This window comes from Chiloscyllium plagiosum, unplaced genomic scaffold (genome assembly GCF_037043375.1).
Source record: "Chiloscyllium plagiosum isolate Xiang-an unplaced genomic scaffold, Cpla_swu_hap1 HiC_scaffold_10, whole genome shotgun sequence".
NCBI lineage: Eukaryota > Metazoa > Chordata > Chondrichthyes > Orectolobiformes > Hemiscylliidae > Chiloscyllium > Chiloscyllium plagiosum.
The window spans coordinates 108,912,027-108,935,876 of NW_028270148.1; the positions used below are offsets into that span (position 1 = coordinate 108,912,027).

General features: G+C 44.8%; 1 protein-coding gene across 2 annotated transcripts in view; it reads left to right on the forward strand.

Moving 5' to 3' along the window:
• plcb1 (phospholipase C beta 1) overlaps positions 1-23,850 on the forward strand; it is an 867,193-nt gene that overhangs the window by 695,977 nt on the left and 147,366 nt on the right. For both annotated transcript variants that reach the window (XM_043696584.2, XM_043696585.2), the window contains exons 15-17: positions 10,985-11,107; positions 14,302-14,372; positions 23,052-23,148. In XM_043696584.2, coding sequence (XP_043552519.1) covers positions 10,985-11,107; positions 14,302-14,372; positions 23,052-23,148 — 291 coding nt within the window. The remainder of the gene's footprint in view (positions 1-10,984; positions 11,108-14,301; positions 14,373-23,051; positions 23,149-23,850) is intronic.

The window sequence follows — 23,850 nt, forward strand, 5'->3', positions numbered from 1 at the left end:
ACAGTCAATGTTTGTCTCGGTGTGCGTCCTGGGGAACAGACCATAGAGCGGAGAGTCCTGCGTCTCAGAGCAGCTTGGGACAAACATTGACAAAAAAACCTCCAGACTTCCCTCAGGCACCTCTCTCTCTCTCTCTCACGAGAGAACGTGACTACAGTCTCCCGGGACTATGGTGACGTTACTTTCCGTTGATACCGAAACAGTTTGGATCCTATACCTAAAGCTTGATGTTGGCGGCACGGTGGCACAGTGGTTAGCACTGCTGCCTCACAGCGCCAGAGACCCGGGTTCAATTCCCGTCTCAGGCGACTGACTGTATGGAGTTTGCACGTTCTCCCCGTGTCTGTGTGGGTTTCCTCCGGTTTCCTCCCACAGTCCAAAGATGAATTGGCCGTGCTAAATTGCCTGTAGTGTTAGGTAAGGGGTAAATGTAGGGGTATGGGTGGGTTGCGCTTCGGCGGGTCGGTGTGGACTTGTTGGGCCGAAGGGCTTGTTTCCACGCTGTAATGTAATCTAATCTAATCTAAAAATAACACGTGTTGCTGATTCATGACCCCTTGATGTTGTCTCTGACTGTGATAAAAGGTGGTGCACCGTGTTAACGAGGGCCACTGTTGCTGATTTCATATCCATCAAATCGACCGGAAAAACAAACTAAACATGTTAAATGTTTTTCAAACTGTTCTGTTTTTAGTGATGCAAATGAGCACGGAGTACATAAGAGGGATTTTATTTGTCTGCTCATGCTGTGAAGTTTAATTCCTTAATTAATAACCATAAAAATAGTGTCCTCGTACTGATAATCAAGAGATTTGTTTTATTTAGTCTATACTGCCACCTGGTGCTCAATGCAGGACAATGCAGGTACAGGCAAAAGTGAGAACTGCAGATGCTGGAGATCAGAGTCGAGAGTGTGTTGCTGGAAGAACACAGCAGGTCAGGCAACATCCCAGGAGCAGGAGAATCGACGTTTTGGGCAAAAGCCCTTCATCAGAATTCCTGATTTCTGATGAAGGGCTTTTGCCCGAAATGTCAATTTTCCTGCTCCTTAGATGCTGCCTGACCTGCTGAGCTTTTCCGGCGCCACACTCTTGACTCTAATGCAGATACAGGTAATCGTAAAACATTGAAAGTATTCAGCAAAATCCAACAGAACAGCGGATGCTGCAAATCAGGAACAGAAACAGAAATTACTGGAAAAGCTCCGCAGGTCTGAGGATGGGTCACCAGACCCGAAACGTCAACCGTGATTTTTCTTCACAGATGCTGCCAGACCTGCTGAGCTTTTTCAGCAACTTCTGTTTTAGTTCCTGAAATTATTCAGTTTTTGTTTTGTAATTCTTTTTGTTTATTAATTCATGGGAAGTGTGTGTCACTGGCCAGGCCAGTATTTATTGCCCAAAGAGCAGTTAAGAATCGACCACTTCACTGTGGGTCTGGAGTCACATGTAGGCCAGACCAGGTAAGGATGGCAGATTTCCTTCCCTAAAGGACACCGGTAAACCAGATGGGTATTCCAGCAATTGACAACAGTTTCCTGGTCATCACCGGACTCGTAATTCCAGATTTCAATTCAATTCAAATTCCACACCTGCGAAGTCAGGATGAGAACCTGGATTCTCGCGACGTTATCTGGATTTCCCAAATAATAGTCTAGTGACAATACCACTCTGCCATCATCTCCTCGGTAATGTTACTGAACTGAAATATTATTTAGAAGTTGTTTTGTAATATGCAATGACTCAGATTTAGTATCAACTTCCAATATCACTTTTCAATTCCTAAAATACCAGATTAACACAATGATGATGGAGTGATGGGAAAATGGGAACAGGAGAAAGTCACTCAGCCTGTTCGCTGTCCATTTTGATCATATCTGATCCCTATCCATAACTCTGCTTTTCCCACCTTTACATCAGAGCCCTTTGCAGTTCCTGAATTCTGAGAGAAATTACCGATCTACCAAAAATCAGTCCTTCTCTGTTCGGAATCTTTCTAATCCCCAACTCCTTGAGGGAGACTGAGTTTCTGATTTCTATGTTCCTTTGAAGAAGTGCTGAACAATCTGGGTTTAATTCTCCCCCTTGTTCCAGAGTTAGCCACGTGGAGGAAATGGCTGTTTTTATGCTGTCAAATGCTTTCATTCACTACTTAATGAAAGAGGTAACACTTCTTCCTTAGTGATTAACTTGCCTCACGAAGGATGTTGTTTCTTCAGGAACTGTGTATTTCAAGACTGAGAGTTCCTGCAGTCTTGTTTGGATGTCTTTAGTCCATTTGAGAAACCTCTCTGTATATCTGATCTGTTGCAGTGTGACCTCACTGACAGTAATTCCTTCAGATCCTGTCAGCATGCCTGTGACACTCTGGTGCCTGAGCTGTGTAATTGTCGTTCTGCTAATAACACCAGTTTCATTAAAGCGACTTCGCAGTAACGCGATTGATGAATCGGGGACACTGTTTCTGACACACGAACCTTTAAAGCGTGTGCTGGCTGGAATGTGATTGCATCGCCAACACTTTAAGCGCTGTTTGCAAAGCGCAATGTTTCTATAACGCGGGGTTGCACAAGCACGCAACCATGTCATTATAGTGGGACTACTTGTACTTTAAAACTCCCCCTAAAACTTGCTTCTTTGACCCAGCTCCCAGCTGTCCTCATTGACGATTTACAAGGATGTTGTCAGGGTTGGAGGGTTTGAGCTATAGGGAGAGGCTGAACAGGCTGGGGCTGCTTTCCCTGGACCATCGGAGGCTGGGGGTGATCTTATAGAGGTTTACAAAATTATGAGGGGCATGGATAGGATAAATAGACAGTCTTTTCCCTGTGGTCAGGGAGTCCAGAACTAAAGGGCACAGGTTTAGGGTGAAAGGGGAAAGATATAAAAGAGACCTAAGGGGCAACATTTTCACACAAGAGGATGGTACGGGTAAGGAATGAGCTGCCAGAGGAAGTGGTGGAGGCTGGTGCAATTGTAACATTTAAGAGGCATTTGGATGGGTATATGAATAGGAAGGGTTTGGAGGACGGCTTTTGCCCAAAACGTCGATTTTCCTGCTCCTCGGATGCTGCCTGACCTGCTGTGCTTTTCCAGCACCACTCTAATCCAGACTTGGGTTTCCAGCATCTGCAGTCCTGGTTTTTACCTAGGGTTTGAGGGGTATGGGTCGGGTGGGACTAGATTGGGTTGGGATATCTGGTCGGCATGCATGGGTTGGACCGAAGGGTCTGTTTCCATGCTGTACATCTCTCTGACTCTATGACTCGATACGTTAGCTTGCTCTCTCTCCATGCCTGACCCGCTGTGATCTCCAGCATTTGTTGTTTTCAGTACAGATTCCAGACTCTGCAACAAGTTGTACCTCCCTCTTTTAGTGCCCTCTTTCCTGAACAATGATGGATAAGGTTCTTCCAGGGGCCTTAGAGCATTGCCGCTGTTGTTGTTGTGCATATCAGCATTTACCATTTTGGGCAAAAGACCTTTGTCATTTCCTGACGAAACGTCAATTTTCCTGCCCCTCAGGTGCTGCCTGACCTGCTGTGCTTTTCCAGCACCAGCTCTAATCATATACTGTTTCCACTTAGGCCAACAGTGCAGTGACTGTCTAACCGATCAATCTTCTGGCGAGCTCATGGTGTTGCAGTTGCCACGTGTGTGTTTGGAGTTGGAAAATTTTCCCCTTGTAAAACTAGCTCCTGTGCTGTCCAGGAAAAATCAAAATACTGCGTGCACTGGGAATCTGAAATTAGAGTGGAAAGTGCTGGAGAAACTCAGCAGGTTTGGCAGTGTCTGTGGAGAGAGAGAGAGAGAGAGAGAGACCAAGTACCGCACTGACGCTGAATTCCTCCTGCCCTTCCTAGGATCTATATAGTGAGGAAGCAGGCCATTTGGCCCATCAGGTCAATACTGACCCTCCGAAAAGTATCCCAACCAGACCAACCCTTATCCCTCTAACCCTGCATTTCCTGTTGCTAATCCACTTAGCCTGCACATCCCTGGACACTATGGGGGAACTTAGCATGGCCAATCCACCCTAACCTGCACATCCTTGGACTGTGGGAAGAAACTGGGGCACCCGGAGGAAACCTACACAGACACAGGGAGAAGGTGCAAATTCCTTGCAGACAGGTGGAATCAAACTCGGGTCCCTGGCGCTGTGAGGCTGCAGTGCCAACCACTGAGCCACCCCTCCATTTTTTATGTATGTTACCTGTTTGATACTGACGTAAGATTTCAGTGAAGTGGTCACCCAGCACTTTCTGGTGCCTTGTCATTTTTCTTTTATTCATTTCTGGGCCGGGCCAGCATGTATGCCCCATCCCTAGGTGCCCCTTGAGAAAGTGGGGATAGTGAGCGGCCTTCTTGAACCACTGGTGTCCACCTGCCTGTCATTTACTCCTCCACTAACATCATTGAAGAAAATAATGATTGGAGAGCACTTACTCATTAGTATATGCGGAACATGGTCTTAGACAAGATGTTTTGTCATGCATTGTTTTCTTAACAAGTTCAATCTTATCACCGTGACTGCACTTGAAAAGTTGACAGGAGAGCTGTTGACTGCCTTAAATCTGAGTTAAGTTGTTTGTGTTAAACCTGAAATGCAGCATTGGCCTTCCAGTCATAGTGTCATAAAGCCCTTTGATCCAACACGTCCATGCTGACCAGATAGCCTAAATTCATGGAGTCCCAATGGCCAACATTTGGTCCTCTAAACCCTTCCTGTTCATGTCCCCATCCAGATGCCTTTTAAATGCTGTAATTGTACCAGCCTCCAACACTTCCTCTGGCGGCTCATTCCATACACGTACCACCCTCTGTGTGAAAAAGCTGCCCCTTAGGTCCCTTTTAAATCTTGCCTCTCTCACCATCAACCTATGCCCTCTAGTTTTGTTCTTCCCCACCCCAGGGAAAAGACCTGGTCTGGTCACCCCATCCATGCCCTCATCATTTTATAAGCCTCTAAAATGGCCCCTGCATCGCAGTTTCAATTCAGTTCAATTTTTGACGCTTCTTTTTGTCCAACAGCAGAGAGATATTCTAGACTCAAGTTAACTAAAGTAAAATCATCAGGGGAGAGACATTATACTCTAGAACTTGGAACAGAATTTTTTTTTTAAGCAAAGCACAGCAGATGCTGGAAATGTGAAATAAAATCAGCAAGTGCTGGAGAAACTCAGCAGGTCTGGCAGTATCTGTGGAGAGACAAAAGCAGAGTTAATGTTTTGAGTCAATTTTATTGGGCTCAAACCTCTCCACAGATGCTGCCAGACCTGCTGAGTTTCTCCAGCACTTTCTGCTTCAACCATGGGAGGGAACCTTAATTGTGTGGGATTGCCCACAAACCAGGCCCTTAATTTAGCAAATAAACGAGTTCAAAGAGCACATACTTCCTGTGCAATAAACATTTCGGTGAACAGTTGAGGGAAAAAAACATGTTTTTAAGTACGTAAGACCAGGAAATGAATCACTAGAATCTTCAATTTGCACAGTCTGCATGAAGAGGCCATGTATCTGTGTCCAGGCAACACTGCCATTGAGAGGCACCTTGATGTAGTTCACAAATAAACGCAGTGAAGCTAGGAAGGGAGAGGTCAGGGAGAGGCAGTGAAAGTTTGGTCATGTCGTTGGGATTTTGGGAATCGGCGACATTTAGGAGGGGGCTTGGAAAAGGTTTCTGAAGAGTCCAGAGCGAACGCCGCTCTGCTGCCAAGGTTTGAGGGAGAGGGTTGGTGGTGGGCAGAAGGAACAAGGTTTGAGAGGGGATGTGGTGGTGCCTGAGGACACTGCAGAGTTAACATGGTCCCACGGTTAAGGAGAAAGGTTATACAATTTCATGCAATGAGAAATGGAAAGGACAGGAAGAAATAAATAGGAAGCAGATTTGTCCGACTGTTTGTAATCCTTCCAAACAGCGGTGTCTTGTTCCTGCAGGAGGATTCAAACTACCAAACTGAAAGAAAACTTGACATCAAGCCAAGCTTTGATTTCAGTCCAATAATTCCCAAAATCCTGGCTGTGTTGCAAGTGAAATTAAAGGGCTGTCATAGTTGAAACAGGAACGATTCCCATTTCTGTTGCAGTGGTGTGATGCGGAAAGGTTTATCAGCGCGACAAAGATCAAACCGAGTTTGTTTCTTCGTACCAATGCATCAGGATGAAAAGCAATCGGTGTATGTGGTCGTGAGCTGTTGTGCACTGAGTTGCTACAAACAGATGGCAGGATAAGTGTATGCTTCTCCAACATGACGGAAAACACAAGGAAATGTGCAAGATGTGATCTTAACTACAAACCTGATCAATGGCTTTTATTGAAAGTTTTTTGTTTGAGTTGAGCTGACTCTCCATCTCCCCAGCTTCCACCTGTCAGACAGGTTGAGCATTCAGTTTGTTGTTCCTTCTCTGTACCATAACATGAACGAAAGCAGCATGATTGATCACTGAGACCGGCCCCAAGCAATACTGATGTTATTTTCTGGATGAGCGGCAGACACATTGGTCGATCTATTTGGAAAGCAGGGCAGTTTGATCCTGTTTCAGTTGGAGTTAATGGAAGGCAATTTCAGGGACTCCTTGGGAACTGTATTCAGGCTTTATTCGCTACAGCCAATCATGGGTTCTGACAGGTGTGATGGATAGCATCCCATTGACAAGCTGCAAAGAGTTGAGTGACTGAGAACAGGATGCAAAGTGTGGCATTGTTTGCAATAATGTTGATAATGAACCTTTAAGCGGATATCATAGAGTCATAGAGACATACAGCACGGAAACAGACACTTAGGGCCAACTCGTGCACGCCAACCAGATATCCTTACCTTAATCTAGTCCATTTGCCAGCACTTGGCCCATTACCCTCTAAAGCCTTCATTTCATATATCCAGATGTCTTTTAAATGTTGTAATTGTACCAGCCTCAACCACTTCCTCTGGCAGCTCATTCCATACACGCACCACCCTCTGCGTGAAAAAGCTGCCCCTTAGGTCTCTTTTATATCTTTCCCCTCTGACCCTAACCCTATGCCCTCTAGTTCTGGACTCCCCCCAACCAAGGGAAAAGATGTTTCCTATTTCCCCTATCCGTGCCCCTCATCATTTTATAAACCTCTATCAGGTCACCCCTCAGCCTCGATGCTCCAGGGAAAACAGCCCCAGCCTGTTCAGCCACTCCCTAGAGCTCAAATCCTCCAACCCTGGCCACATCCTGGTAATTTTTTTCTGAACCCTTTCACGTTTCACAACATCCTTCTGATAGGAAGGAGACCAGAATTGCACGCAATATTCCAACTGTGGTCTAACCAATATCCCGTACAGCCGCAACATGTCCTCCTAAATGTTTGTACGTGTTGTCACCATTTCAGAGTAAAAGGTGCCCTCACTCCCAAATGTTGTGGAGTCATTACAGCATTGAAGGATGTTGTTCAGCCCATTGAGTCCATGCCATCTCTCTGTAGAGCGTTCTAGTCAGTCCCATTCCCTCCCCTCTATCCCTGTGACCCTGAAAGGTTGTTTGCCTTGAGTAGGAGAAAGTGAGGACTGCAGATGCTGGAGACCAGAGTTGAAAAGTGTGGTGTTGGAAAAACACAGCAGGCCAGGCAGCATCCGAGGAGCAGGAGAATCGACGTTTACGGCACAAGCCCTTCTTCAGGATTCCTGAAGAAGGACTGATGCCCGAAACGTCGATTCTCCTGCTCCTCGGATGCTGCCTGGCCTGCTGTGTTTTTCCAGCACCACACTTTTCAACTGCTTGCCTTGAGTGTCAGTCCAATCCTTTTTGAAATCATTGATCATCCCTCCGGCCACTGCCATCATCAATGGCTGTGGATTCCGGCGGATCACTCCTCATGGAGTTCTTTCTCATGTAGCCCTGCACCCCCTGCCCAATCACTGTGTTCCCCAGCCCTTGTGATATCAGCTCATGACCATAACCTTTCTTTACCAACCGTTCATTGTGCAGGGTTTTAGAAGAGCTCCTGTTTTGGACTATCTCTTTAATTTAAATGTAGGAATGAAGAGGGAGTAAGGAGTAAATATGATTCGCTGTCCTTTCTGCCCGACAATGAGCTAGTCTGCCTTGGTGACTTGGACACAGAGGGGCCCAGGATAGGCTATTGAAATGTGTATGTCATATTGCACAACTGTGAGCAAAGGCAAGAATGGCAGAACTGTTTGAAAACACTTCCTTTTTTAGTTTATTTCATTTGATTTGATTTATTATCATCATGTACCTACGCACAGTGAAAAACTTTGATATGCATGAAGTGCAGACAGATCATACCATACAAAGTGCGTAAGGGTAATAGAATAGAGTGAGGAATACAGTCTTACAGCTGCAGAGAAGGTACACAGAGAGCGAGATCAACATTAAATTTAAAATTTGAGGTCCATTCATCAGTCTAATCAAGTACACAATCCTTTTTCCAAAAAACTCCAAATTCCAAAGTTTTTCGTCTGAAGTTTTCTTTCTCCATAGCAAGGTTGTTTGGCATGTAACCAGTTAACCCAACTCCACACCCACTCGCCCCACGTGACTCAGATGTGACATGGCCCAGCACTGGCAGGCATCAATTCTGTCTCAGCATTCATAGTGCTCACACGTGTGTCTGCTGGTCGGTAAGATTTTTAAAAATTTCACCGTGAAACTGTCACTTATTCAGAAATCCAAAAAATTCAGAATTCTGAAAACCAGCTGGCCCCGAGGGTTTTGGATAATGGATTGTGTACCTGTAACAGCGGGGAAGAAGCTGTTCTTGAATCTGTTGGTCCATGTGTTTAAGCTTTTGTATCTTCTGCCTGATGGAATAGGTTGGAAGAGATTATAACTGGGATGGGAGGGGTCTTTGATGATGTTGGCTGCCTTTCTGAGGTAGCGAGTATTGTAGATGGAGTTGGTTTGTGTGATGGACTGGGCTGTGTTCACAACTCTCTGTAGTTTCTTACAGTCCTGGGCAGAGCAGTTGCCATACCATGCTGTGATGCATCCGGATAGGGCATTTACAAAAATTGTTTTTACGGACATGTCGAATTTCCTTAGCCCCCTGAGGAAGTTCAGCCTCAGAAATATTTTGCACAGTAAGAGTGATCTGTCAGAATGGATAGATGGAAGCTCTGATAGCAGTCAGGAGAATGCTGTATTTCTGTGGACTATCAGACTGAATATGGCAATGAACATAGTCTCTAGTTGAAGAGAGGTATCCCATGATGCTATGAGAGATTTGTACATGGCTGACCAGGGCAGGGAATTGCTGAGAGAAGGCCTTGCTGCTGGAGTTCAGTTCAAGACTTCTCAGGAAGCTGAAAGAACATGCTTAACAATTACTCAACATTATGACTCCACTGTGCAGGGAGAAGCTGACCTGCTGAAAGCTGAGAATGCTATTAGATGAGAACAGGCCATAAAATATAAATATGGTGTGCTTTATTTGATTTATTATTGTCACATGTACCAAGATATAGTGAACAGTATTGTTTTGTGTGCTATACAGACAAATCTTACCTCACTTAAGTACTTTGGGGAGAGAGAACAGAATGCAGAACATAGTGTTACAGCTACAGAGAAGGTGCAGAGAAAGATCAACTCTAATATATGGGAGGTCCATTCATACGTCTGATCACGCCAGGGAAGAAGCTGTTGTTGAATCTGTTGGGGCGTGTATTCAAACTCCTGTATCTTCTGCCTGATGGCAGTGGATGGAAGAGATTATAACCAGAATGGGAGGGGTTTTTGATGATGATGGCTGCTTTCCCGAGGCAGTGGGGAGTATAGACGGATTCTATGGATGGAAGGCTGGTTTGCTTTATGGACTGGGGAGGTCAAAGAAGAAGATATCATTCCTGTCATTTAGATTACTAGTTTCCTACTATGTAGTGCTTAGTCAATGTTGCTTTTAGTTTATTTGTTTCTGTAAAACTCTTAAAATGAAGAATATGTACATGCAACTCCTTTAAACCTGAGAATTCAAATACTTTTTAAACAAATTAGCATTCTCAACTGTGAGCAGAACTTTATCTAAACCTGTTTTAGCGTTATATATGGCTATCAAATCCTCAACTGCTTTGGAATAAAGGTCTTTTGTTGAACATTTTCACACAAATGCTGGATGATTCGCATGAAAAGATGTTGCAAGTTTATCAAAGCATTTGCTTTCTCATCTCAAATGGATTGATGCTTCGGTTAAACTATTTGACAAAAGAGCTTCTTATAAATATGTTAAGAATTCCTATACAACGGTTTCATGAGCTGTTTTTGAGGCAGACCAGCCAATAGGCTGCTGACTAATGAGAGAGGGAGATGACTGGTAGTGGTTTAAGCTGAGGTTCAGCGCCCCTCAGGTGAGGGGAAAGGTTGAGAAGGAGAGTCCTTCATGGTCACCTCAGTTGCTGTGGGAATTGAATCCACACTGTTGGTGTCTCCCTGCATTGCAAACCAACCATCCAGCGAACTGAGCTATCTGATCCCCATATACTATGTAGCTCTGGACTGTAAAACCAACTAACAATTAACACAAGACTGACTAGCTTTTTCTAGAAACAGTAATTTATGTCACGTTTTATATCTCCATTTCCAGTTTAGTCGGCACATATATTCACTAAAGAGGCTGCAATCATTTCAGTTTTGTGAAATTGTATGTAATGCATAATGATATGACACTGGCATTATTGGGATAATTTCTTTACACTGTAATGTAATAATCTATCATTACTCTAATGGATGAACATGGTGCAAGGACGGTTAATGCACAGGATTTCAATGAGAATTTTTTAAAATGACTGAATCGTGCTCTGATGAACCAGGTTATGACTGGTTTAACATAAATCATCTTCCATTACCATCTCAACAACGTTGTGTTTAATATTGTGTGTGATTTCATAACATTTTGCACTCTGCAGCTTGCTCAGTTCTCAGAGAAACAGGAATAGAAAGTTATCTATTCTTTAATCAAAAACACACAAAATCTTAACTATTTATTAATATCTGTTCTACAGCATCCTCCAATCCTGAGGAGCCAGATGCTACGCAACAATCCAATGTGGATGGATCAGACAAGCCCATTGACAAAGTAGGAAAGGAGGTGGCTGATCAGAAAGCAATTGGCAGAAAATCTATAGGTCAGAATTTTTGACAGTTATCAATATATTGTGTTGGTTCTCAGACTGATAGATTTGTCTGGGAGCTGACCAGAAGTGTTGCTGGTGTAAAGAGTTAAATTGTAACAATGGGATGTTGTTCTATGCAAAAAATTGTCTACTGATGGCTTAGTCATGTGTTTGGGATTGGACCCAAAGTTATGTCTTAAGTATGGCTTCCTGAGTCTGTAACACTTTCTCTATGAAGTCTTCATTTTAAGGTTAAAAGTTGCCATAATTGGACCAGCCAATAGGCTGCTGACTAATGAGAGAGGGAGATGACTGGTAGTGGTTTAAGCTGAGGTTCAGCGCCCCTCAGGTGAGGGGGAAGGTTGAGAAGGAGAGTCCTTCATGGTCACCTCAGTTGCTGTGGGAATTGAATCCACACTGTTGGTGTCTCCCTGCATTGCAAACCAACCATCCAGCCAACTGAGCTATCTGATCCCCATATACTTTGTAGGTCTGGATTGTAAAACTAACAAACAATTAACTACAAGACTGACTAGCTTTTTCCAGAAACAGTCATTTAAATCTCATTTTATATCTCCATTTCCAGTTTAGTAGACACATATATTCACTAAAGAGGCTGCAATCATTTCAGTTTTGTGAAATTGTATGTAATGCACAATGATGTGACACTGGCATTATAGAGATACTTTCTTTACACTGTAATGTAATGATCTATCATTACTCTAATGGATGAACATGGTGTAAGGATGGTTAATACATCAGTCATGGATGATAAGATGAGAAACACAGGATATGGAGTCGGCAGTTCAGTCCTTCACAGGATCCCTACAGTGTGGAAGCAGGCCATTCAGCCCATACTAGTCCTCCAAATAGCATCCCACCCAGACCGACCCAATCCCTATGACCTTACATTGCCCACAGTTATTCCACCCAACCTGCATGCCTTTGGACTGTGAGAGGGAACCCACGCAGACACACAGGAGAAAGTGCAAACTCCACACAGACAGTCACCCGAGGCTGGAATCGAACCCAAGACCCTGACGCTATGGGGCAGCTGTGCTGAACACTGTGCCACCCCATGTCATGCATACTTTTTAACAAATTTTGTGTGTAATGGGATGTGGGCCAGCCTTCAATCGCCCTCTCTAGCTGCCCAGAGTAGTTAGTTTGACCATTTCAGAGAGAAGTCAAGCCTCACCCATAGTCACGGGGAGCCTGGAGTCTGATGTAGACCAGACGTTGTAAGAATGGCAGATAATCCTTTCTTATAACTGAGTAATTAGCTTATCAGGAAATAGGCTACTTCTAAATAGTGACAGCTCTCTACAGCATTAAGTCCATCTTAAACACAATTCTATAGCAGTCACTGCCTGGGACCAATTACTGGAGAGAGTAATAGTGTGAGGTTACCTTAGCGAGATCTCTGGGCATCGATACGGCAGGAGATTCCGGAGATCACGATTTAAGTATTCAATGATCCTGTTGCTCAGAGGATCCATTTAGGTTTAAGTTTGTTTGAACGTGGAGTTGGGAGGGTGGGGTGAAGAGTTCAGTCACCTAACCCCTAGAGCATTTATTATGAGTGTTGTTTTTAAAATGTGGGACGCCATTGTTCAGAAAAAGAAGGATTGCAAGAACACCCTGAAAGTAATATCTCTGCAGGAGTTTATAAATCTCAAGAGTCAGCTTCCAAGGTGACCTGAGAAAAAAGCAGATGTGAGTGTTTAAGGAAGATGAACCAGTACTCATTGCCATGTTCAAGCACCAGAGTTTTGGTCCCCTTGTGGGACGTGAGAGCCTCTGGCAAAGGCAGCCTTTGTTGGCAACCTCTTAGTGCCTTTGGTTAGGCTAGACCACTCCAGAGGCCTAACCACAATCAAAGAGTCAACCACAAGAGATGGCAGGAGTAGGCTGCTCGGCCCCTCGGGCCTACTGTGCCAGTCACGAGGTTGCTGGCTGATCTGACACTCCAGATCCTCACTTTCCCACCCTTTCCTCAAACTACGTGGATGAGGATATCAAGTGTCCACCCTGAAAGGGCATTAGTGAACCAGATGAGGCATTCTTATGACTCCAGATGGTGGTTTCATGGTCACCTTCAGTGAGACTCAGTGTTACATTCTAGGTTTATTCATTTAAATTCCGCCAGCTACTGTAAAGAGATTGAGTATGTGTCTCCGAACATTAGCCTGAGCTGCTGATTACTAGTTTCACTGTGCAACCATCTCCCCCAAAACGTCCAAATGGTGGTTGGAAATGTGTACGCCAATACAACTTGTTTGTCCACACTGTTAAGTCCCTTTTTCAGGGGGTATCTTATGGAAATTCAGAAAATTATAAAGGGAATAGATTAGGAGCAGGGAGGTTATTTCCACTGGGGTGTGAAACGAGAACGAGGGGGCATTGCCTCAAAATAAGGAGGGAGCAGATTTCGAACTGGATCGAGGAGGAACTTCTTCACCCAAAGGGGTTGTGAATCTGTGGAATTCCCTGCCCAGTGAAGCAGTTGAGACTACCTCAGTGAATGAAGGGTTACGGTGGGCAGGCGGGTAAGTGGAGCCGAGTCCATGAAAAGATCAGTCATGATCATGTTGAATGGTGGAGCAGGCTCAGTGGGTCAGATGGCCTACTCCTGTTTTTAATGTTTCCTAAACAATTATCACCTTGTTCTTTATGATCTCACAGCCTCTCGTTAATGGCCTCGATGTATAATGTTAATGTTTGCACATAAGATAATGGTAGATAATAAATAACCCCATTCTGCAAGCAAGCATAATCGACAAGTTCGAGAGATTTATTTCTCTTCTTCAACATCTGCCCCGATTTGATACCCTCCCCCAACGCTCTCATTGAAGTACTGATTCTTCCTTGAGTACTGTCCAAGGGCACTTGCTGCTCACCAATATACTGACTGAGTGCTTTTCACAATGAATGCTGCACGAGATGGCTTTTACCAAGCCTGGGCTTTGTCCTTCACCATTGGTGTCCACACATTAGCACTTCTGGCAGGAGTTGCTATCACAGAGCAGGAGCTCTGACTGCCCATCCTACTCCCAGGGTCACTGAAGCCCCTGTATAGTCAGCCCATAAGTACGTTGTAAATCGCAGTGCTGTTCATTTCATTTATTTTTGTGCAAACACTTGACTGTATTGATTGACCTTTGCTACAAGTAACGTTGAAGTTAATTATTAACAAACATTTGCAGGCGATGGAGAAGCAGAAAGTGAAGAGGAAGAAGATGATGATGAAGATTCCAAGAAATCCTCAATGGATGAGGTAGGCCATGCCACTGAATCGTTTATTTCACTTGGGGGTATCTGTACAGTACTCACTCCAAGACTCCTCACCACTGAAGCCCTGTTCAAAATAATATGCTTCCCTGAGCATGCTCAGTAATGCTCATGTGCAAATGATGTCACATCTAAGTGTTTGGTCACATGCCTTTCCCAATGAGTACGCATGTGTAGTTGCTGACGATTGCTGGTGTTAGCAAACACTGCCAAAGTAAATATAGTTCAGTTTCTGGATAAATAATCAGAACAATCTATCATATTCTGTAGGCCACTTAAAACAATTAACTTATCTGATTCTGTGCTGTGAACTTCGCCCAACAGTTCCTCCAAGATTAGTTGTGAATTTCACTGCTTGTTACTTTTCCCAGACGCACTCCGATGTCCAGCGATACATGAGTTCAAACAGCAAGGGCAGTGTCAGTTTCTTTCTCTCCCTCTCTCCTGCACTGACCACACCATATGCTGCCTGAAGGGAAACGCCAACTCACCTGCTCCTCTGATGCTGCTTGACCTGCTGTGCTTTTTCCAGCTCCACACTTTGTCCACGATCACATGGAGTTAATCAAATTGGCTGAAGACTAGGTGTCTGTGATACTGGGGACACTTGGAGGAGCCTGAGATGGATCACCCAATTAACAATACTGGCTAAAGAGTATTGCGAATGCTTCAGCTGTCTCTTTTGCACCCCGATGCTGGCAGGTGGGACTAGATTGGGTTGGGATATCTGGTCGGCATGGATGGGTTGGACCAAAGGGTCTGTTTCCATGCTGTACATCTCTATGATTCTATGACTCTATATTCAATTTGGAGTTGTGTCCAAGGTTGATTGTTTGAGCAATATCCCACCATTGGTAGCTGTTGAGCATGTTGTTAAACACCGCAAGATAGACACATGCACAATGTTCCCTGTTAGTTACTCATTAGATTAGATTAGATTAGATTACTTACAGTGTGGAAACAGGCCCTTCGGCCCAACAAGTCCACACCGACCAGGCAAAGCGCAACCCACCCAAACCCATTCCCCTACATTTACCTCTTCACCTAACACTATGGGCAATTTAGCATGGCCAATTCACCTAACCTGCACATTATTTTTTTTGGATTGCGGGAGGAAACCGGAGCACCCAGAGGAAACCCACGCAGACACGGGGAGAATGTGCAAACTCCACACAGAGAGTCGCCAGAGGCGGGAATTGAACCCGGGTCTCTGGCGCTGTGAGGCAGCAGTGCTAACCACTGTGCCACAGTGCCGCCCACTCGTATTAACATAATCATGATTAGTGTCATTAGCCATTGGCAGTGTCCCACCTCTGAGTCCAACAGTCAAGAGATTTCAGTCCATATCTCATTAGACCACATTTGGAGTATTGGTCGCATTTCTCAGGAAGGATCACTAGCCCTGGACTAGTTCATGAGAATGGTCCCAGAATGAAAAGCTTAACATAGGAGGAATGCGTGAAGAATCTGGGTATATACTCGATAGTGTTCGGAAGGATGAGGGAGGGGATCTAATTGAAACATACAGAATACTGAATGGCCTGGACAGTGTGGATATTGGGAAGATGTTTCCATTGGTGGGAGAGACTAGGACTCCAGGGCACAGCCTTAGAGTAAAGGGATGATCTTTTAGAACGGAGATAAGGACAAATATCTTCACACCTTATCATTGAGGTCATTGAGTATATGTAAGACTGAGATAGATCGGATCTTTACTGTGAAAAAGATCAAGGACTACAGAGAGAAAGCGGGACAATGGGGTTGAAAAACGTGACAGGCATGATTTAACAGGGGAGCAGAGTTGATGGGCTGAATAGTCTAATTACTGCTCCTATGTCTTCTCGTGTTATCTAGGCTGGCACTTCAGCACATTACTGAGGAGGTCCTGCGCTGTCTCAGGTGCCGTGTTTCAGATGACTCAATAAACTGATCATCTATCTGACCCCTCAAGTGGCTGTTAGAAATACCCAAAAAGGAAAATCTCTCAATGTTTCGGCCAACACTAAACCTTGAACCACAATTGTATAGGAGAAAATATTGTTCTCTGGTCATTTACCTCATTACTGAGACTTTGCTGTGTGGAGATTTGTGACCATGTCACAACAGTAGCTAAACCTCACTGACTGTGAAATCTCTTGATTGAGAATCCAGTGCTCCCTCCACGGCGCCTGCAAAGATATAACTTGCCAGAACATCACACTTCCAATAAGTTAACATTTAATTTTGTTTTAAAAATGACAGTTTTGTATAGTTAACAGAAAACTTGTATTTATAATGCACCTCTATGTCACATCTCAAAGCATTTTCTCGTCTTTGACACACTAATGATGTGCACCCAGGTGAAAAACCCAGCAGTGAATTTGCACACAGAAAGCTCCCACAAACTATCAAAATAGTAGTGAATCAATTATCTGGTTTATCTTCGAAGATAAATATTAGCCAGGGTACCAGGGATAACTACCCTACTCTCTGAAATAATGTCGAGAGAGCAGGTTTCAGTTTAATGTCTCCTCTGACTGTGCAGCACTCCCTCAGAACAACACTGAAGCATCAGCTTTGACCTGTGTGTGTGTGTGGGACATTGAATGCATGAAGCAATAGCTAAGACTCTTTTTTGCAAGGTTTGTGACTCCATTTATTTCATTATGTTCAGCTTCAGAAAAGGTGATTAGATTAGATTCCCTACAGTATGCAAACAGGCCCTTCAGCCCAACAAGTGCACACTGACCCTCTGAAGAGTAACCCATCCAGACCCAATCCCTTATATTTACCCCTTACTAATGCACCTAACACTATGGGCAATTCAGCATGGCCAATTCACCTGACCTACACATCTTTGGACTGTGGGAGGAAACCCACACAGACACGGCAAGAATGTGCAAATTCCACACAGACAGTAACCCGAGACTGGAATCGAACTCTGGTCTCTGGCGCTGTGAGGCAGCAGTGCTAACCACTGAGCCACCGTGCCATCTGCTCATTGCTTGTTTGTCAAAGTGCACATTCTGAAAACCAGAAACGCTCTTGAGACGCAAAACAAAAAGCTGGAGAAACTCGGCAAGTCTGCTAGCATCTGTGGAGACAAGACATAATTAACAGTGTCCTTTGTTTGAACTGATAGCATCACTGAAAAAGTGCTATTGTTGTTGATAACAGAGGGTGGGGGGGACAAAGATTTGAGTGGATAGGTGTATACAGAGGCCGGAAAGAGAGGGAGAAAAAGTAGCCAGAAAAAGAGATGGTTGATAGTTAGTCAGGGAAGAAGATGAAACTAGATGGGTGGTAATGGGGACAATGAGTGGGTGAAAATGGGTTGGCTGTGCTGGAAGACACTGAGATAAGTACATGAAAAGGAAAGGTTTGGAGGGATATGGGCCAGGAGCAGGCAGGTGGGACTAATTTAGTTTGGGATTATGTTCGACATGGACTGGTTGGACCAAAGGGTCTGATTCCATTCTGTTTAACTCTTGGACTCCCTGTCATGACAAGGCCTAGAGTGTAGTGATGAGGAAAGAACATGGAAGAAGGTGTTCAGGCCCTAACATTATTGACCTCAACATTGAGTCACGGCATGGTGGCTCAGTGAATAGCACTGCTTCCCTCACAGCGCCAGGGACCCAGGTTTGATTCCAGCCTTGGGTGACTGTGTCTCCTCATGGGCTGTGTGGGTTTCCTCCGGGTGCACCAGTTTCTTCCCACAGTTCAAAGATGTGCAGGTTAGAGTGGATTGGCCATACTAAATTGCCCAAAGTGTGCAGGGATGTGCAGGTTAGGTGGGTTAGCCATGGGAAATGCAGGGTTCCAGGGATAGTGTAGTGGGGTGGGATGCCCCTCAGGGGTTCCGTGTGAACTTGTTGGGCCAAATGGCCTTTTTCCACACTGTAGGAATTCTATGGTTCTATCCTGAGAAGCACTGTTCTCATGTGCCTCACAGCCTTCTTGAAGTCTTCAGGACTCATAGAAATTGTAGGGTAACTGTCAAGCTTAGTGTGGTGCTGGAAAAGCACAGCAGCTCAGGCAGCATCCGAGGAGCAGGAAAATCGACGTATCAGGCAGGAGCCCTTCATCAGGAACTGTCATTTCCAAACTGTCGGAATTCTATGAGTCCTGAAGACTTCAGGTAGGACTTGAGGTACATGGCAACAGTGCTTATCAGGATAGAGTCATGGAATCTCTTCAGGGTGGGAACAGGCCATTTGGCCCAACAAGTCCACACTAACCCACCCAGACCCATTCCCCTGACTAATGCACCTAACCTACACATTCCCCGAATACAATGGGCAATTTAGCACAGTCAACTCACCTAATCTGCACATATTTGGATTGTGGGAGGAAACCAGAGCCCCCGGAAGAAATTCACCCAGACACAGGGAGAATGTGCAAACTCCACACAGACAGTCGCCCAAGGGTGGAATTGAAACCAGGTCCCTGGCACTGTGAGGCAACATGCTAACCACAGAGCCACCACGCCGCCCATGTGTAAATGTTGCAGCGAATTCATTTTTAATTTCAGTTTTATGGTCTACCGTTTTCTCAACAACCGTTGTCAGCAATTTTCAGTCATGTTGTATATCCTGAAGTTAATTATTCCTTTGGCGTATATTATTAAAGGCTGCTTAGACAAAATATGTCCCAGGAAATTATGACTTTACGTGACCAGATCCCTCTTGGGATATCTTCACAGTTTAAAATACGTCTGAGGCTGGTTTGCCATTGTATATTTGCAGTGCATTCAGCAAGATGTGGAATATAGTTCCTCTCATTATAAATTGCAGAATTATCAAAGCAGAGTGTAATGCACCAGACAGTAAAATAGATAAGTTGCCAAGATTAAAGCAAAAGGCATTTGCCTTCTGCTGCATGAATTAGCTGCATAGCTTAGTTAAACCAATCACAGATAAACATTTGGCAGAGTTCTGTACACTGTTTGCACTATGAGATCAAATGCAGGCAACAATTTACATTGTCCTGTCCTGTAGCTGGTAACAAGTAAAGGACATCCAACCATGTTTTACAAAGTCCAAAGCCTTTCCACTTTTATTTCGATGGGAATAACAACAACTTGCATTTACGGCATGTCTTCAACAGGACAGATAGCCCAAAGACCTTTACAGATGCGTAAGCGTACAGACTTGGAATGGAAGACAAGGTTCAGGGGCGAATGTGTGAAGGGCTCAAAGGAAGGGCTTTTAAATAGAGAAATAGACGAGGGAGTGTAGGTGAGGCTGGGAGGCAGTTCCAATGTGCAGGATCTGATGAGTTGAAGTCAGCGCAGCCTGTGGACCCTCCCAAAGGAAGAGTCTTTGAGCTGACTCTGCCATGTCCCTCCCTTACAATGTGTTCAAAAAATCTCCACTGCTCCAGCCCCAGGCACATATCCCTCTCAAGTTTCTCTTATAACTCCCTTTCATAAAACTATTCCTTTGAGCAAACTTTTGCAGCTTCATTGTCAAAACTCATCTTGTCCATTACATCCAACTCCTGTTCCCTTCACTGTATTCCCAGCGAGTTGCTGTTCTGGATCCCCATGTTAACCAATGTTGGTGGCCATTCTGTCCCATCTACGATTGCCGTTGCGCGTTTCCACAAACCGGCCCGCTGTCCTCGTGAGGTACTGCCACTTCTGAATCTCCTTTCCTTCTCAAAACTTTGGGATGTGAAGTCATGCCTGAAACAGCTCCACAGAGGCCGGTATACCGTCACCAAGTCACCCTTTATTTAGGCGGGCGTAGTACCTGACGCTGGTCCAGCTGGCACAGAGCCAGCTCTCAGAACCAGCAGAACCTTTGACCCTCCTGTTTCTGTCTGTCAGCTGGGGTTCCCCGTATGGAACAGGTTAACAGCCCCAATCGGGGAACTCAGGTTCTATGAGGTCCACCTGGCTGACCTCATTACAATCACTACAACCCCACTCCCAAAGAGTATATGCCGAAAGAGTGTTGTGGTACAGAATGTGTTTTTAAGAGAAAATGTTTTTAAGTACCGTGCACAGCAAGTTCCTTTTCCTATCATCCCTAAGCTCACTCACCAACATTAGAGCAGGGTCAAGCAACACCTTGATTGTAAAATCCTCCTCTTCCTTTCAAATCTCTCAGCGGGCCTCTCCAATGACCCCCATCCCCAACAGATTTTCCAGCTTGCAGGCTGTGCCCAAAGGTCAGTTTGCCCGAGTTCAGTAAGTCCTCCCAACTCTGCTCTCTATCTTTACAATGTCGTCACATTTATCATGAGCAGGTAGTGCAGATACATCTCTGAGCATCGAACTGTGAATTAATGCAGCTCCAATAACACTCAAGAAGCTTGATACCATCCAGGACAAAGCAAAATTGTGAGTGGCACAGTGGCTCAGTGGTTAGCACTGCTGCCTCATAGGGCCAGGGATCTGGGTTCGATGCCCACCTTGGGTGGTTGTCTGTGTGGAGTTTGCACATTATCTGTGTCTGTTTCCTCCCGCAGTCCAAAGATGTGCAAGTTAGGTGAATTGGCCATGCTAAATTCTCCCATAGTGATAGGTGCATTAGTCAGGGGTTAAATATAGTGTAGAAGAGTGGGTCAGTGTGGACTTGTTGGACAAAGGGCCTGTTTCCATACTGTAGGGAACCTAATTTAATCAAAATTGCTGTCACATCAACAAGCATTTTGCTTAGTCGCAGCAGTGTGTACTATCTACAAAATGCACTGCATAAGTTCATCAAAGATCCTTCAACAGCATCTTCCAAGCCCACATCCACTTCCACCTAAAAGGATAGCAGCAACAAAGGCTACAGACCAGGAAGCCAGGAAGTCATGTCCAACCTTGATAATAGATTGATTTAATCATGACTGGAGTAATGTGTCTGGTTCAGGGCACCACACTTTCGGAAGGAGGATGGGATAAAGAGAGAGGGCGCTGCTGGGGGAGAATGACTAAACCGACAGCCCTTCCATAGAGTCAATTGAATGGCTTCTCCTCCATGGCTGTACGATTCCTCAACAAAGCCACAGTAAGAGGCGGACAGGAACCCAGAAGGCTCACATGATGTTGGAGTACTGACATAAGGATGTGGGATTAAGCTCAGGAACTGTGAATCAGCGGCGACTGGTCGAGTGGCCGATTTTGGAGGCCATGGAAGAGAATCAGAGAGAGAGAGAGAGACAGTAAATGGAATGCCTTGATGGCAGTCACACAAAGTTCAATCGCCAACACTATAGCAGAAACTCCGACAAGGGTATTGCCAGGGTTGGAGGGTTTGAATTATAGGGAGAGGCAGAAGAGACTGGGGCTGTTTTCCCTGGAGCGTCAGAGATTGAGGGGTGACCTTAAAGAGGTTTCTCAAATCATGGATAGGATAAATAGCTGAGGTCCTTTTCCCATGTGGGCAAGTCCAGAACTAGAGGGCATAGGTTTAGGGTGGGAGGGGAAAGATATAAAAGAGACCTTAGGGGCATCCTTTTCACACAGAGGGCGGTGAGTGTATGGAATGAGCTGCCAGAGGAAGTGCTGGAGGCTGGTACAATTGCAACATTGAAAAGGCGTCTGGATGGGTATATGAATAAGAAGGGTTTAGAGGGATATGGGCCAAGAGCTGGCAAATGGATATCTGGTCAGCATGGGCAGGTTAGCCCGAAGGGTCTGTTCCACTCTGTACATCCCTATGACTCTCTGACTTAAAATAGACAGACATTGTCCCTGAGCCAGAGGGCTGTGGGTGTGAGTCTCACCGCATGGAGGCTGATGCTTTTGTATTTTCTTGTCAGAGGAATTGATTTTCAAATGAGAAATTGCAAATAAGGACAGAACTATAAAAGGGTCACTGGACATGAAACGTCAACTCTGATTTCTCTCCACAGGTGCTCCCAACCTGCTGAGCTTCTCTGGCAATTTCTGTTCTTGTTTCAGATTTCCAGCGTCCACGGTTCACTTGGTTTTTTTTTGACTTTCAAATGAGATTAGATTAGATTAGATTAGATTACAGTGTGGAAACAGGCCCTTCGACCCAACAAGTCCACACCGACCCGCCGAAGCGTAACCCGCCCATACCCTTACCTAACACTACGGGCAATTTAGCATGGCCAATTCACCTGACCTGCACATCTTTGGACTGTGGGAGGAAACCGGAGCACCCGGAGGAAACCCACGCAGACACGGGGAGAACGTGCAAACTCCACACAGTCAAGTCGCCTGAGGCGGGAATTGAACCCAGGTCTCTGGCGCGGTGAGGCAGCAGTGCTAACCACTGTGCCACCGTGCCGCCCAATGTTGAATTGAGTTTCTGTCAGCCTCTCAGATCAATGTGAAAGATCCTATGGCATGATTGCAAAGAAAGCCAGAGGAGTTGTGTCTGGGCAATATTTATCTTTCAATCAACATCATAAGAAAGCAGATTATCTCTCCATTATTGTGTTGTTGTTTCTCAGAGCTTGCTGTGTGCAAATTAGCTGTCGCTTTTCCTACATTGACAGTGCTTCAATTGGATGTAAAGTGCTTTGGATATGCTACAGTCTGGACGCGTCTATTATTGAAGCAGGTTTTTTGTTAACACTCTTGCACCATTTGTATGAAAATGCTTTCAGATTAAAAGCTCACGAAAGTGGTCATTTGTGGGACTGACCTTGCAAAGCTCGAAACACAGTGCATTTTATCAACAGCATTTTTAAAACAATTATTGTTGGCCTGTACTTACAGGGGACTGCTGGATGTGAAGCGAGTGCTACAGAAGAAATGTCCAACCTGGTTACCTACATACAGCCAGTGAAGTTTGAGTCCTTCGAGATTGCTAAGAGTGAGTGACTTTTTATCCGGCAGGTTACACTTTGCAGAGTATCCTGAATTGCTTCCATAGTCTTGACGCCACTGAGTTCATGCAATAAAGAGAGACACTTCTTCATCCAGAAAGTGTTCAATGCACTGTCACAAGGAACATCCTTGTGATGAAACCACGGCCTTCCCCCTTCCGCTGTAATTTCCCCCAGGTCCTTCAACAATATCTGCACTCCTCTGTGAAAGGACTTGAATCCAGGCAGTATCAGCAGATCTTTGTTATTCCAGTCAAGAATCATGTTTGGAAGTGTACAATGCCTTCAGAAACAGCCATTATGAAAATAGTTGTGAGGTTAGAGATGATAAAATAATGCTAGACTGACAGCATATCGTTCTAAATGTGTTGCCTGAACCCGGATGAGGAGAATCAATCAGATGCAGCTCAATTTCCTATTTGGGGGATACTTTGATATTTAATAGACAAGCGTATTCTTTAAACAAGTGCCGAACTCCTTATCGACTAAAGCTGCCTTGCAAATCAAACTTTATTCCCCTTGATCTGAAACACGTGCACACTCTTAGTCAGCGAGGACAAAGAAACATACACAAAGATAAGAGCAGGGGAAACCCTGTGGTTCAAGAAACCAGACTGAAAGGGTAGAGAAAGGTGACTTTGTCACAGTGCCTTCGTTTTTTTTTGTCAGTGAGCGCCTGTTGAGGAACA